General features: G+C 36.3%; 1 protein-coding gene across 1 annotated transcript in view; it reads left to right on the top strand.

Moving 5' to 3' along the window:
* Window positions 1-15772, top strand: part of LOC136033591 (vam6/Vps39-like protein) — an 85155-nt gene that overhangs the window by 20052 nt on the left and 49331 nt on the right. The window contains exons 4-5 of the mRNA XM_065714364.1: window positions 4156-4359; window positions 6751-6925. Of these exons, the coding sequence (XP_065570436.1) occupies window positions 4156-4359; window positions 6751-6925 (379 nt within the window). The remainder of the gene's footprint in view (window positions 1-4155; window positions 4360-6750; window positions 6926-15772) is intronic.

Genomic DNA, 15772 nt, shown 5'->3' on the forward strand with positions numbered 1-15772 from the left:
TTTCATACTTTGTCAAATCTCCCAATATGTGTTTTTGGTGGAAGTTTTTAGATGTTCAGTAAGAAGGTTACTGCGAAGGATAAAATGGTTAGATATTAGTAATCCAATGGAAGGGCGTAAGCTATAAAGAAAAAAGTTTAAAATGGTAAAATTAGAATTGCTGGAAAAAAGAAAACAAAAATTTGACAAAAAGGCTGAATCTGTTTTCGCTATTATGGGAAGTCTATGGGCTTGTAACATAGATAAAAAGTTTGCAATACAGATGTCTGACGGTGAATGTTGTGTTTATGATTGTCTTTCATCAGTTTCTTCCAAATATGTTATTATGTTTGTTACTTGTTAAGAGCAAGCTTATTCAGAGCAAGCTCATTTATCTGTGCAAATTTGTTCAAAATGTTTGAATATAGCTTACGAAACCGTTTTTAAATTTCCAATAAATCCTCTTCAGTCTAGAACACGTGATGATTTGATAAATATTGTTTAACGAAAGTTAATGGGTCATCTGAATAAATTGATTTCTCATAAACCAGTGCAACATTACCATCATTAGGAATCACTTCAAGACGAGTCTAGTTGACGAATATATTCCAGACGAGACTAGTAGACAAATGTTGAGTCTACTAGACGAGTATATTCTTGTAACATTGCAGGATAAGCCTGTTGGACTTCGCTACTGTATTAGGTTTGTCTGTGGTTTTTAATTAAGTTCGTAAACAATTATAAATATTTAAAATTTGCTACTACTACTAACAATTTCTCTAGAAAACACCTTGCAATGTCATCAGTGTAGCTTCTAATGTTCTAATCTTAGTTCGCAGACTTATATTCCTATTTTTCCTAATACGAAAAATACCGATAAATATGGGAGAATTTTTAAACCTTTAGACATTATGATATAAAGGGAATGGATCTGAATTTCATTTAACCCACTTTCCTCCTTAAACCAATGGCAGCAATTTATGAAAATTGAAGGGGGGGGGGCACTTTTGTTGATTGTTTCAGTGAAAGGACCAAAAAAAAATTGTTCAGTGAAAATACCGAGAAAAGACATTTCTCAAAATCTAGGAGGGCGTTCTCCCCCTGATATTGTCTGAAATAGGATTTTTAATGGGTACTACCCTGAATGTTTCTTTTCCATTCTCTCAGACTTTAGAAACCGTTTTTGGGGGTATTTTCATTCGAATAAATTGAAAAAAACTCGGAAGTTTTGCTACTTTTTTTTTGTTCAAGCTCAACATGTTAAAACTGCAAAAATGTAGCATTGCCTTAAAAACTTCATAATTTTTTAACACCAAAAGAATTTTTTTATAAAATCACAGTTTACGGCACAAATAGAACTAGGATGAGTCTAAGAAGTAAAATTTTTTTTTCAATCTGTGTTACGATCTTGGAACATTGCAATGTCTAAAACTTGTGTTTCGTAGAAATAAGAATTAAGGGCATTTAATTCGTCCAAAAAATTCAAGCAATAACAATCTGTTCGTATCCCAGCGACAAATACACCTTTAGAAGCCAATTATTTTGTAAATTTGTGTCCAATAAAATGATGATCTACTAAGGCCATTGTTTCTTAAACTAATTGGTACCATGGGTTTGTAGCTCCTTGTTTTCCCATCTTCAATTCTTTTTTCTTATTGTTTGTAATTTGGCCCCCATTACTGTCAAAACTGTACAACCGCGTATAGAAGTCTTTTTTACTTGATCTTTCAAAATTCTGGAAGGTATACGTAAATTATTCTGAAAGTTTCTATTTAATCATATTTGATTTTCAATTTCCTTGTTGCTTCCACAATAACTAAAAAGTAAAGTTTTTACTTATCATTCAAAAAGTTCAAACCATATTTATTTAAATTTTTTCATCAGAATCATTTGTTAAGGGCATTTAAAAAAATACCATGAAAGAAATAAACTAAACCATTAATTATGATCTGAAATTATTTTTGTATTGCATCGTATGGTGTATACAGTATCTTTAGAATGGTCGCAGTCTAATAGTACCTTGTATACGTGAAATATCGTGCCGAGTGGCAAGTAATTGCTAGTCGTGAAAAGGGAATGGAAAATAAATATGTCTTATCAGACTTACTAGTGAAAATTTTACGACACAGTAAAGCAAGTTGTTTGAAAATTCATCACGTTTTTATCCTATTGCTAAACTTCTTGCTAAACTAAATTCCTTGCCAAACTGGCGCTAATAATCGGTCTCAGTCGCTTGTTTAAAAATTTTTTAAAATAATAATCACTTCTTGGAGCTATTGATTAAAAGAAAAAAAATAAATTTGAAAGGAAAAGTTGAGCTGTAAAAGTCAAGAGTTTCAATTCAGTGCTAACAACTGCTTGCATAAAATACTTTTCAATGGCGAGAGAGACTCACTTTACAAGTCTATCTAATTCTTGTCTTCTCGTGAGATAAGATAAGATAAATTTTTTTTCAATATCTATCACCAGCCCACAAAGGGCCAAATTCGGACTACGGAGTCGACAAATCATATGGTTGCACAAAAACTGGCAAAGATGCAAAAAACAACAACGAAAAAGAAGAAATCCTAATAAATAATCATTTATAAGTCGATAATTAAGCTGTAATAAGTCAATTAAAGAACTAAAAAAGATAAAAACTGGTCAAACTAAACTTAAAAAATACAAGTCAGAAAAAGAATTAAAAGGGACATTAAAAAAAAGAGGAAAGGGGGACAAAATAAGTGAATGAATTAAAAAAGAACAAGGTATAAAAATAAATACAAATTAAAAGGGACGCTAAAAAATTGTCAATAATTGAACTGCATAAGTCAGTAATAGAGTTAAAAAGATAAATACCGGTATAACAAAAAAGTGGGAGGGACAAACATAAGCGAATAAACACAAAAAAGAGAACGAAATATAAAATATATAAACATTAAAAAGGAAACTAAAAAACAGAGGGTGGTGGAACAAGCAAATAAGTGCAACAACCTGGGCAGCACCATCAGCCAATAAAAAAAGGAGAAAAAAGGGTGACTCGCGGTTTGGCAGCGTTTCGCTAGTCCTAAATGTCAATTGAAAGCCAATCTACTTTTGCTTTGCTGCTCTTTTTTATATCTTGCCATATGTTTGACATTACCCACCTGTTTCTCCCGTTTCTATTCCTCTTAATTTTTTTTTTCTTTTACTCGAACCAGCCTATTTTGAAAGTTTCTTGAAGTTTTCTTAAAGCTGTATATTTCAATTTTGTACCTTGTATCATCTTCAAAACGATGCAAAATATTACAAATCACATTGATCAACTTCAACCGAAAATGATAAACCTAATTGACGTAATTATATGGATGTGAATCCTGACGTCTGTCTAAGGCTGTAGAGAAGAGGTTGCTCGGATTTAAAAGCGATTGCCAGCGATGAATGCTTGCAACTAGCTAGACTAACTAAGTACCTAACGTACGAGCTTGCGAATCGGGGAACCGAATTGTAATGGGCCTGGGAAACCGAAGTCCTTACAAGAGAGAGTTTAAGAAAGAAAAACGGGTTTAATTTAAACCCGTTAAGTCTAAGAAATTATTTACGAATAAAATCCTTACATCGTGGTAATGTTTTGATATAGGCGTCCGGAGACTACAAGTTGGAAATTATAATGTAAAAATGGCCCTTATCAGTGTCTCATGTGTGTAGAAGAGGAAAATCGTATCCATTTTATGGGTATATGTAAGGAGGTTTGAGAAGGGAAGTGTTTTCAACGTGGTTTGCATAGGTTAATTTGTTTCGGGAAATTTTAAAACGTGGAATTTTGGACGGTTTTAAAAGGTTGGGAAAATTCGTTAGAGTGAGCATTGCGAATGGTCACAGTATATATTTTTTTTTTTTTTTTTTTTTTTTTTTTTTTTCTTTTTTTTTTTTTTGACGCACTGTCAGTAGTTCTAGGTTAGTGAGGTTTTGAGCTGTTATTATTTTTTGTTTTAATAATTTAATCATTATTATTATATTGTTTTTGCGTATTCTGTGTTAATAAGTTGTGTTCTGTAATATTCTACAATATGTTCTGTTTTGTCGTCTTATTTGTTACTGCTTTGTTATTACTAAATAATGGTATCGTTATTGTTATGTATGTATTTTAGGTCTTTTTTTTACAGCATGTCAAAAATAGTTTTTTCTCAGCAATAATTTTCAATTTGTCTATTTCAGACAGAAATATCATTAACGGGAGAAAAGGCAGCTGTGATTCGGCTAGTTGTGGCTGTCAAACGGAAATTGCAGCTTTACTATTGGAAATCTCGAGAATTCAAGGAATTAGGACCAGAGTTACTTCTCCCGGATACACCTCGATCAATTGAATGGAATGACGAATCTATATGTGTTGGAATACGCGGAGAATATTTGCTATTGCGGGTAAGCAGAGTTAAAAAAAAAATATTTACTGTAATAATTGGTTCAAACGGATCAGAAAGCCAAAAGCAAACCTGATCGTTGCGAAATGCGAAGTGTCCAAATGATGTGTGTGGACTTTTTTTAAGCACAGATAAGGTTCTTCTCTCTACCTTGTTAGTCTTCTTGACACCATTTTTAAAAACATTGAAAATCCTGATACTTGGTCGAATGTTTTATTAAGTGATCTCCAGAGAGCGTTCTACTTAATTGACCACAATATCCTTGTAATCCCTTTTATACTCATCCTTGTAAAACTGCTGACGGAGTTTCAAGTGAATCTCCTTTTTAACGAGTCCTTGAAAATTATTCTTTTTAACGAGTCCTTGAAACAGTTTTTAACATTATCTTTGTAAAAACTGCTGGGGGAGTTTCAAGTGAATCCTTTTCTAGTTAAAATTGTTGCCTCCTTTTTAACGAGTCGTTCTCAAGTGCTTAAATATAAAAATGTTTATTCCAATCTGCTTCCTATCTTTTGTGGGGCCCCCAGGGAACTCTGATGGGTCCCATTATATTCCTTATATTAGTTAATAGCCTCATGACTGACCACACAGAGCGGCGGAAGTATGTGGACGACGTGTCTGCACTTGAGGTCTGTCGACGAAATATTAAAAGCTCAATTATGAGATTACTTGACGATATAACACAGGAGCCTTCTTTGTCGAAGATAAAAGTTAACGCTAATAAATCGTCAGTTGTGACAGTTAGTTTTTTTAAATCACCTCCTTCTTTCACAAAGCCCATTCCTCCCAAAATCTCTGTCACATGCATTAAACTACTTGGGGGGACAATCACTGCTGACTTGAAGTGGGATGCCCATATTCAAAATGTCCTAAAACAAACTTCCCCTTCGGTTTCCTTTCTAAAACTTTTGTTAAAATTTTCTTGCCTTAAAAACTTTTGTTAAAATTTTCCTTAAGGGTCTTCTCAAACTTTATTGTCCTTTTATTCGGCTAATACTGGAGTTCGCTTGTCGAGTGTGGCATTTCAGTTTTTCTTCAGAGTATATATTATATATTATTGAAGAAAATCCAAAAGCGCTTAAATAATAAATGGTGAAGGAAAGGTTCCATGTCGTTATTTTGTACAATGAATTATGTTTCACGTGGAAGTCAAGTTCTTTTGCTGTGATATATATATATATATATATATATATATATATATATATATATATATATATATATATATATATATATATATATATATATATATATATATAATATATAATATATAATATAATATATATATATATATATATATAATATATAATATATAATATAATATATATATATATATATATATATATATATATATATATATATATATATATATATATATATATATATATATATATATATATATATATATATGTATATATACATATATACTATTGCTACTTTGACCCAATATTGAAATTTGGTGATCATGTTCTGATTGAATTTTTTTTTAATAAATTCTATTCTCAGGATTATATCTGGCTCAAATTTGGAAAACTAAAAACATATCTTCAGCTTCACATCTAATTAGAAATTGTATCCCTTGCTTATTGTTTTGTTGCAGCAGCTAGTTCATCTAGCAAAGTTTCTTATAACAAAAACCACCAAAATCTTAGCTTTTCGGGCCATTAACAATTGTCATGCTTTCCATTTTCAAAATTGTCTGCTTATTTTCGCTCGATGACGGACACAAAATAGTGTGACCCTATAAGAAATCTGGAATAAATTTCTAGCGCCAAAACTGACTGATACTGTGTGAAAAACTGATCAGAGCTAATCTTACAGTGATCGGTTTGTTCAGGGTTTCCCCAACGGTTCTTGACAGACTTCATAAAGCAAACATTAAAAAATTGTGTAAAATACGTTGCTCGTATTTTATTATGTTTTCTTTTCTTATTATTTTGTTTTCTTATTATGTTCAACAATCCCACTACCTTGTGATACGCCGCTAGTCCTGGCAATTATCCTTTCTTTCCACTTTTAAATATTTTGTGTCTGAAAAATACAGTGTTTGGGGCTTCTTTTCCCATCCATCTGGGGAAATAGCAACCAAGCCCCCCCCCCACCCTCCTCTAATGGTTGGTTTGCAATAATGTTTAAAAAACTTTAATATTGGCTACGGAAGTCAAGAAGTCTGTTTATACTTTTTGTCAAATAAAGACAAAAAAACTTTTTCAGTGAGATAATAGGGTAAGATACCCAGTGACGAGATGCCCATGCATTCTGTCACTCCGCCTTGTTCTTATTTATCCGCTTGTTCTTATTTATTTATCTTATTATCCGCCTTTCAGTGAGATTCTAGCTATGTCCATGTTCAGTTCTTGTTCATATATCAATCAAATTCAGTTCTAATTTGCAGACAAATGGAGACAAAAAAGAACTGTTCTTTACCGGAAGAATACCGGAGCCAACAGTTTCCTCTTTATCAGATGGCAGATTCGTTTTGAGTAAAGATGATATGAGTATATTCGTTGGTCCAGATGGGATTTCTTTCGAAGAGAAGGTTAAATGGAAGGAGCCGCCGTCTTCAGTTGGTAAATTCCTTTTTTTTTAATGGGGGGGGGGGAATTGGGACCCCTCATAATCTTTATATTTCGTATTTAAAAATCTGTAAAACTCTGTCTTACTATATAAGTTTGAGTCTAAATTTTACGTGACCTAGGCTCAAGGTTGGGTTTTCATTTTAAAGCCTGAAGATAATGATAAATGTTAGTTAACTTCTTGGGATGGGATAGAGAGGGGATCATTGAGTAGATTGAGATGGATGTTGAGCTCGCGTAGCTGTTTTGGCCTCGGGTGCAGAGCTGTTCAAAGGGGTAGGGGGTGGCAACTGGGGCAGCTGCCTGGTTGCTGTGGTGGGTGTTGTCCAATTTGATCAAATTTTTCACTTTCATTCGGCTCTTTTTTGGCTTATATTTGAAGGGGGGTCGACGATGTAATTAATTTTGCTCGGCACCACCGACCCTAGAAACCCTACTGCCCAGGCGGTCTTGTGCTTTAATGGCTTTTGATTAGTAGTAGTAGTAATAGCAGTATATTTATGTATCGTATATTATTCATATTTATGTGTAAATATCTTTATGTATCTATATATTTTTTGCAGATGGCACATTCGTCTTTTTGCAAGTTTTTCTTGTCTAATTTTTCAATTGTTTTAGGTTAAGTAAAGCAAATCTTCCCTCGCAATGTATTTGCTGCTACTACTGCTGCTAGTAATAACAGTCCAGTGCAGCATTTAGCCACATGAGGCCAACACAACTATGCACGCTCCTCCTCCTTTCCAATCTGTTTAAAGCATCCTTCGTTTCACTCTCCTCATAGATCCAATTATCCTTATATCCTTCTTTGCGACCCCCTCCCACTCAATTTGGGGACAGCTTCCTTTTTAACTAGTCCTAGAAGATGCGCCCGAAGGGACGATCTTTAGTAGTTTGTTATCATTCATCACCAGGACATGTACTACTCATCTCAACCTTTTTCTCTTTATACCATTAGAAAGGGGGATATAATAATATTTTTCGAGTAGGTTGTAGTTCGAAATCTCATGTACCGTCATCTTGTAACCGTCAATTAGTTGTTAAGTTTAGGTTACGAACTAAAACGCTTGTAAAATTATGGTTTTTGGCCAGCATTCGTAGACATATTCTGCTTAAGTTCAACTTTTAATAATATAATCTATCTAGAATAGAACTGACAAAGGATCGCAAAACACGGAAACTCGTAGTCTAAATCGTACAGAGTAGTTATGCTCTTGTACCTTAGATTCGCCTGTGCCGCCAGAGGCACCCAGGGCATCCACGACACTTCGCCAATATTTTCTTAATTGGGCAGCTGCGTATATGTCTTCCCAATCGTGTTGAAGAGGAGCATGGATACTGCGCAGATCAGACTGGTATGTTCGACGCACAGTGTTCCGAAGTCTTCGGTCTCTTCGACTTCCATTTGGGTGCCTATCTAAAGTGGCTTTTGGGATCTGAGTGTCCTGCATTCGGGGAACATAGCTCAAGTATCACCACCTCCGAGCCCTAATGATATCTGTCACTAGGGGCTGGTTGGCAAGTTTGCGGACTTTTTCATTTTTGATTCTGTCCGACCAATGAATATTTAAAATTCTTCGAAGCCAATTATTCTCAAATGCAAGGATTCTCTTTTCCTGTTAGTGGGTCAAACTCCAGGTTTAGGCTGCGTAAAGGAGGACCGGGATGAATTGCTGTTGAACTGGCGTAACTTAAGCCGGGTCGAGTAATTTTTAGACTTCCATAAGCGCTTGAGCATATTGAAGCCGATGTTCCCCTGACCTATTCTGATCATTATTTCCTTTGAAGCTGATCCCGTATTCTGTCACTATGCTTCCAAAGTATTTGAATTCCACGACACAAGACACAACATACCATTTGATATGTATAATTTTCTACTTTATAAAAAATTTTCGAACCCCCCACCCGCCCACCAAGTAATCGGCATCCCTGGTGCTTGACAATTACTTTTTCAAGGGTATTGCCCATTTAGGGGCATGTTTGTAGGGGTGTCAGTAGAGGAAGCAGTTCAGTTCCCTATTAGATTTTCTTTTTTTTTTGTTCTTTTGGCTTTTCGCATGTTTTCGTAAATATTGCCCGGCTGCTTTACCTTCTTGTTGAACAATCATGTTTGTTGGGGTACTCCCAGATTTAGGTACGTGTTGCATTGATATGAATATAGGTAGCAGTTTGTCTTCTTCTTAAGCTATTGTTTTGCTCCTTCGGCTATTATATGGATTTTATTTGACTGTTTTTCCATGGTGTCGGACAGTGCCGCTAATTCACAAAATATAAGGAGGGTGGGAGGCAAGGATTTTTTTACTTGTTTTTTATAAAGATAGATATTAGCCATTGTTTGAAATGTAGAGAGGGGGGCATCTTTGTTTTTTTTGTTCATGTCCCCCTTCCTACAATTTCAATCTGGTACTAAACCATCATCTTTGTAAGGGTAAACTCCTCCCACATTTATGTATATGTCTGCAGTGTTCAAACAGTTCGTGGTAACGAACTGTAAGTAAGGAGCGAACTGGCTCAATAGTAAAAGACACTCAAAAAAGTGGAATTCTGATACCAATAGATACATCAAAAGAATTGGTGTTTTATGCTGATTCCAAATGTATAAGTTTCATCAAGTTTAGTCCTACCCGTCAAAAGTTACGAGCCTAAGAAAATTTGCCTTATTTTCGAAAAGATGGGGAAACGTCCCCTAACAGTCGTAGAATCTTAATGAAAATCACACCATCAAATCCAGCTTATCAGAATGCCTTTCTGTTGGGTTTTCAAGCTCCTATCTGTAGAAATGTGTAATATTGTATTTTTTGCCACAAGAAAGATCACTTAGACGTGTTTATTTGTTGTTTTTCCCCCCAGAGTTGATTGCCTCGATTGAACGGTCCTAAAATATCGCAAGAGGGCTCTTTCGAACGTAAATTACAAGCTCTAGTGCCTTTTGAAGTGACCGAAAAGATTGGAGGGCAACTAGGCCCTCTCCCATGCTCATTTTTTCCCCGAAGTCATCCGGTCAAAATTTGAGATAGCTATTTTGTTCAGCATAGTCGGAAAATCTAAGCACTATGTCTTTGAGGATGAATTCATCCCCCACAGTCCCCGGGGGAAGTGCTGTAAGCTATGAACTTTGCCCATGGTTAACATATAGTATTGGTTACTGGGAAGTATACAGAAGTTTTCAGGGGGCGGTTATGTGGGGGGGTTGTGGGTTATGTGGGAGGATTTTCCATGGAGGATTTTTCATAGGGGAAGGGAATTTTCCATGAAGGGGGCACCAGATTTCCTAGCATTATTTAAAAAACAGTCAGAAATTAAATTTAAAAAAAAATAATTTTTTTCAACTGAAAGTAAGGAGCAACATTAAAACTTATAACGAACTGAAATTATTACATATATAAGGAGGCTCGCTCCCTAGTCAATACCTCGATCTTTACGCTAAGGTTTTTTTAGTACTTTCAAAAGAGCTATTTTTTCTAATTAAACGGTCTTTGTGATTCAGGGGTCATTCTTAAAGAATTGTAACAAAATTCGAACTTTAGCGTAAAGAGCGAGTTATTGCCTAGGGGGCGAAACCCCTAATATACGTGAAAATTTTTTTTTGTTTAAAGTTTTTACGTTGATCCTTACTTTCAGTAGAAAAAACGTGTCTTTTTATGTAAACTGAATATGGGAAGCACTTCATCTCCTATTCTGATGTTACATCTGTTGTTTTATGGATGTTGTCTGCCAGAGTGCTGAAACATCATGTATGTAGGGGAGAGTCGGGTAAGACGGACCGGGGGGCAAGACGGACCTTTTGTCATTGCTTGACTTGAGCGTCACCTTTTTATCACTTGTAGAGCTAGAAACAACGGCCATCTAGTGGCAAGTTTCGGAGCGAAGTCTGAGAGTTGAAGCCAATCTTGTCTTCGAGAAAAATATTTTTATTCGTTTTCACATTCTCGAAACCGGCTTTTGAGGTAAATGTTTTTCTTTTCTGGTGTTTCTAATGTTCTGTTTTATACTGTGGTAATTTTTCTTACAAATACAGAGGTCTAGGAGAGTGTGTGAGACATTAATTTTTTTCATTGCAGCGCCATTTTATGTTATAATTTTTAACTATTCCGAAAAAGCAGGTTTAGGGTAAGATGGACCACAGAGACAGCGGGTAAGACGGACCGGTCCGTCTTGCCCCCTATCATCTGGGATCTTTTTCGAAGTTATTATTTTTTACGTATTTTGTGAATATTGTGTTGCATTTATTGTTCCCGCATGTCAATTAGAAATATACTAAGCTGTCTCTCTTTTGCAGAATGGGAAAGTATACTAGGAAAACCACCCGCGGTCTCCACGACCAGGACTTACTGAGAGCAGCTGCTATGCGAGTTAAATCTGGTTCGCCGCTTCGCAAAGTTTCGAATGAGGTTGGTTTGCCACGAAGCACAGTGCGAAGAGCAGTTGCAAAACTCGACGCAGCAGAAGATCCCCAATCAGTGGAGTTGGCAACTAACTTCAACTTTAAAAGTGTGTTCTCAGCAAACGAAGAGATACTTCTGAAGGACTATATGATCACGGCACAGCACATGCATCATGGACTTACGAAAAAGGAAGCAGGTCAGCTTGCATATGAATATGCCCAGGCCAAAGGGAAGAATATGCCGAAGAACTGGACTGAAAATAAGTGTGCAGGAAAAGACTGGATGAATAGCTTTATGAGTCGTGTTGGGCTTTCCCTAAGGTCCTCCGAAACGACAAGCCTTGCCAGAGTCACCAGCTTCAACAGGACGAATGTCAGCGAATTCTTCAATAATTTAGAAGAGCTGCTTATAAAGCACAAGTATCCGCCGAATAGAATATATAATCTTGACGAGACTGGAGTAACCACCGTTCAGAAGACACCAAAGGTGGTTGCAGAAAAGGGATCAAAGCAAGTTGGACGCATTACTTCGGCTGAGCGAGGGACGCTGGTAACAGTCTTAGGGTGTATCAACGCAGCTGGCCAGTCGATAGCCCCTTTCTTTGTCTTTCCACGAGTGAACTGGCTTCAAAGTTTTCTCAATGGCACGCCCCCTGGAAGCACAGGAAAATGCCAGCCGTCTGGATGGATGACAGCCGAAATCTTCCCGGATATGATACGCCATCTGATCTCCCAAACCAGTTGCTCGCCCACAAATCGACTTCTGCTGATTATGGATAACCATGATTCGCACGTCTCATTGAGCGTGGTTAATCTTTGCAGAGAAAACGGCATTGACGTCTTAACGCTTCCGCCACATTGCAGTCACAAGCTGCAGCCTCTTGATGTTGCTGTTTATGGGCCATTCAAGCGATACTACAATGAAGCAGCTAACTCGTGGATGATTTCGAACCCAAACAGGAGGATTACCATTTATGAAATCGGAATATTCGTTGGAATCGCTTTTCCAAGAGCTTTCGTCATGGAAAACGTACTAAGCGGGTTCCAAAAAACAGGAATATACCCTTTCAATAGGAACGTTTTCCAAGATCACGACTTTCTCAGCGCCTTTGTGACAGACCGACCAGCACCAGAGACGTCTCCCATGACAGGCCAGTCTGCAGTTCCATCAACCAGCCCTGGCGACGAGAGCTTGAATAACGACGTGCTGCCAACTACCAGTAGCTCAGTGATTTCTGCGACTATGCCAGTGACTCCAGAGTCGGTTCGTCCTCACCCTAAGGCGAGTTTCTATGCAAGAGACGGAAAAACGTCTAGGAAAAGAACAAAGTCCAAAATTCTGACGAACACACCTGAAAAAAACAGACTGGAAGAAGAATTTGAGTTGAAAAGAAAAAAATCAGAAAAGAAAGCTCAAAGAAAACGGCCTGAAAAGAGAAACCTCTCCAAACAGCCTGGGAACGGGGAAGACAGCTTCGATGAACATATCGCGCTGGATGATGAAAGTGATGACAGCTTGCATTTAGATGGGTCAGAGGAGGAGGAGTTTCTTGATGGAACCGAACCAAAAAGTGGGGATTTCTTGGTTGTGAAAGTGCCGACCAAGAAGAGCTTCAGGAATTATGTTGGAGTTGTGTGTGATTGTGAATCTGATGGTTTCCAAGTTCAGTTTTGGAAGCGATTAGCTCCATCGAGCAAATTCACGGCAACTGAAGAGATGAGCTTCGTGCGAAAAGAAGAGGTCATCATGAAGCTGCCAAAACCGACCCCTTCGGGAGGAACGACGAGACAGTCGGCTCAGTTCGTTTTTCACGTAGATTTGGCCTCGTACAGTGTTTAAATATAGTTATTTGCTAACTTTTTACTTTTTTACTTACTACTAGTATTTTAAGTATTCGAAATAAAATTGTTTAGAGACAATCAATATTTTTGAGCAATTGGGTCCGTCTTGCCCAAAGGGCTGGTCCGTCTTATCCTATGGGGTGGGCAAGATGGACCTTTTGACCAACTTCAGTTTTTTTATCTGGGCCCGGAAATACGGCTGATTTATGTGTGAAGAAGGTTTCTTTACGTAACTCAATGTTTTGGGGACAAGTTAGACACCTTTCGTCAGTCGTTGCTTGTTTCCAACCTCTTCCGCAGACGAAAAACCGAAATGGGGTCCGTCTTACCCGACTCTCCCCTACTCTCACATTTAGGCACATATTTGCAGTGAAAGGAATATAGGAAGCAGCTCATCTCCTTAACCATTTTTCGTTTTCCTCCAGCTGTTCTATGTATGTTGTTTGAATAATTTTCATTGATGCTAGGCAATGCGCTAGGCAAGATTGTAAGGGCACACTCTCATTTGGGTGAGTGTTTGTAGTTGTATAGTTAGCAGTTCTTTCGCTTTTGTTTTGGATTCTTATTTTGATACAAGTTGTTATTTTTTTGGTTTATTATATTACACATTTTCCTTTCTTTCTTTACTATTTTTTTTTCAAATCTCGGTGATCATTTTCAAATAAAATTTTAGCTGCAGTAATTTGAAGACTCTTTTCTTATGAAAGAGTAAAACAACTTTGAAAGGTTGTTCAAACTAGAAGCGGTTTTAGGCACACTGCACTTGCTATTTTACGTGCCAACACTATAGTCCAGTTTGTTTTCTAGTTTCCTCTTTGGCGCATACTCCTATTTCGTGTATTCAATCTCAGTCTGGAACAGTTTGAAGTAAGAAATTTTAGTAGTATCCCTGTATCTACCCCCCTTGTATCCCTGGCCATGGAGCCTTTCGAGGGGGAATAAGTGTATTGAAATTCCATTTTGAATTGTATTGTATTGACTAATAATAAACTTCTTCTTCTTCTAGTCATGGCTTATTTTAAAGCTATTCTACTATATGTAACTAGAACTTTGTAGCTTGGGGAAAAAAAATATATTAATTTTATTAACTCATAACATACCAAGGCTATGTCGTCAACAGTGTTATCCAAGCTTGGATCTTAACCGCTTTTTTTCCTCGTTATCGCTGAATTATTTTTTAAGCAAGATTAATCACAATACTCTGTTGGGTGTCTGGAGGTATATTTCAATTATATATGTATTTTAAAAAAAAGTTATCACCTTGTATAGTGAGGTATTTCCGGCAGATCCTGCTAGATCCAAATTTTGTGTTTTTTTTTTTCACCACGCATTATAATTAATACAAAGAAATATTTATCATAGCCTCATTCGAGAGGAACAAAAAAAAAAATCAAGGTTGAATTGGTAGGTATTTTAAGACAGGATCACAAAAAAGCACCTTTTAGAGTCCTCCCGAGAGCCCTTTGATGTTTAATGCGCGTGAAGTATTTACTGCTATGACTATATAAGGAGAATGAGCATACACAAGAAACCGTACCTGAATGGGTTGTATTTTATCAATTAAGCAAAATTGATGGGGTTAATATATTTTTCAAAACAAGAAAAAGGCAAATATGTAATTTTTTTATTGAAAATAGTAAAAAAGAGATTTTTCAACTAAAATATCTCTCCACTTAAAAATACTTTTCAAAATATGAGAGGATATGGGGGTAATAATTTAAGAGGACACGTCCCACGCCCCAATTGCCGCCATTGAGTGGTTATGACCTTTAATGACTAATTTCTAGTTAAAAAAAAACACAGATAAAAATAAAACAGTTAAAAATTGATAACTTCCAAAGCTTTAACTTCCTTGGCCTCATTTAGTTAAAAATACCCTAGTTGAAATTAGCTTTGAATGACAGTTAATGAGTGACATCTCCAGGAAAATAGATTAGTAGGCAAATTAACTTTGTATAAGGTCAGAGTTCTTACTAATATGAATATTTCTCTGATTAACCTTAATTGACTGTTTATGTGATGCAAAAGATTAAGATTATGCTCAATTAAGTTTGAATTGGCAAATGTACTTAAAAATAAATTATATTGTTTCTCAGTTGACAGTCTAGCTGGTTGAGTGTCTTATATTAAAAAAGCACAGGATAGGTGCGTAATATTTTCTTTTTGCACCTGAGTAATTTCTTGTTATACAAGATTTTCATGCGTATATGTATATCAAAGCATAAATATTAAAAAGTAGCGAAAAGTTCAGAAATGGGACACAGCACGCGGAAAGGGAAGTTTCCCTTTGCGCCGCAGCGAGTTGCTACCACAGTATAATTATTAAAGAAGGTAATGTCATGAAAAAAGGTGTGCGACTGATGTGTCTCAAAAATATTTGATGGAGGGTATAGGAATTCTCAATACTGTTTAATATTTATGCTGCAGTTTATATATGCAAAGGTGCCCATAGAAACGTTTTCTGGAGGGGGCACCTGAAAATTTTTTCATGTGGGGAAAGTTTGAAACTTGCCTTCATTTTTAATGTTAGCTAATGTTGTATACTTTGTATTCGTGTAAATATTATGTATATATTTGGTCTACAAGCGGAGGGAAGGGCCCCCTCCCCCCTTATGTCT

This window comes from Artemia franciscana, chromosome 12 (assembly GCF_032884065.1).
Source record: "Artemia franciscana chromosome 12, ASM3288406v1, whole genome shotgun sequence".
NCBI classification, from domain to species: domain Eukaryota; kingdom Metazoa; phylum Arthropoda; class Branchiopoda; order Anostraca; family Artemiidae; genus Artemia; species Artemia franciscana.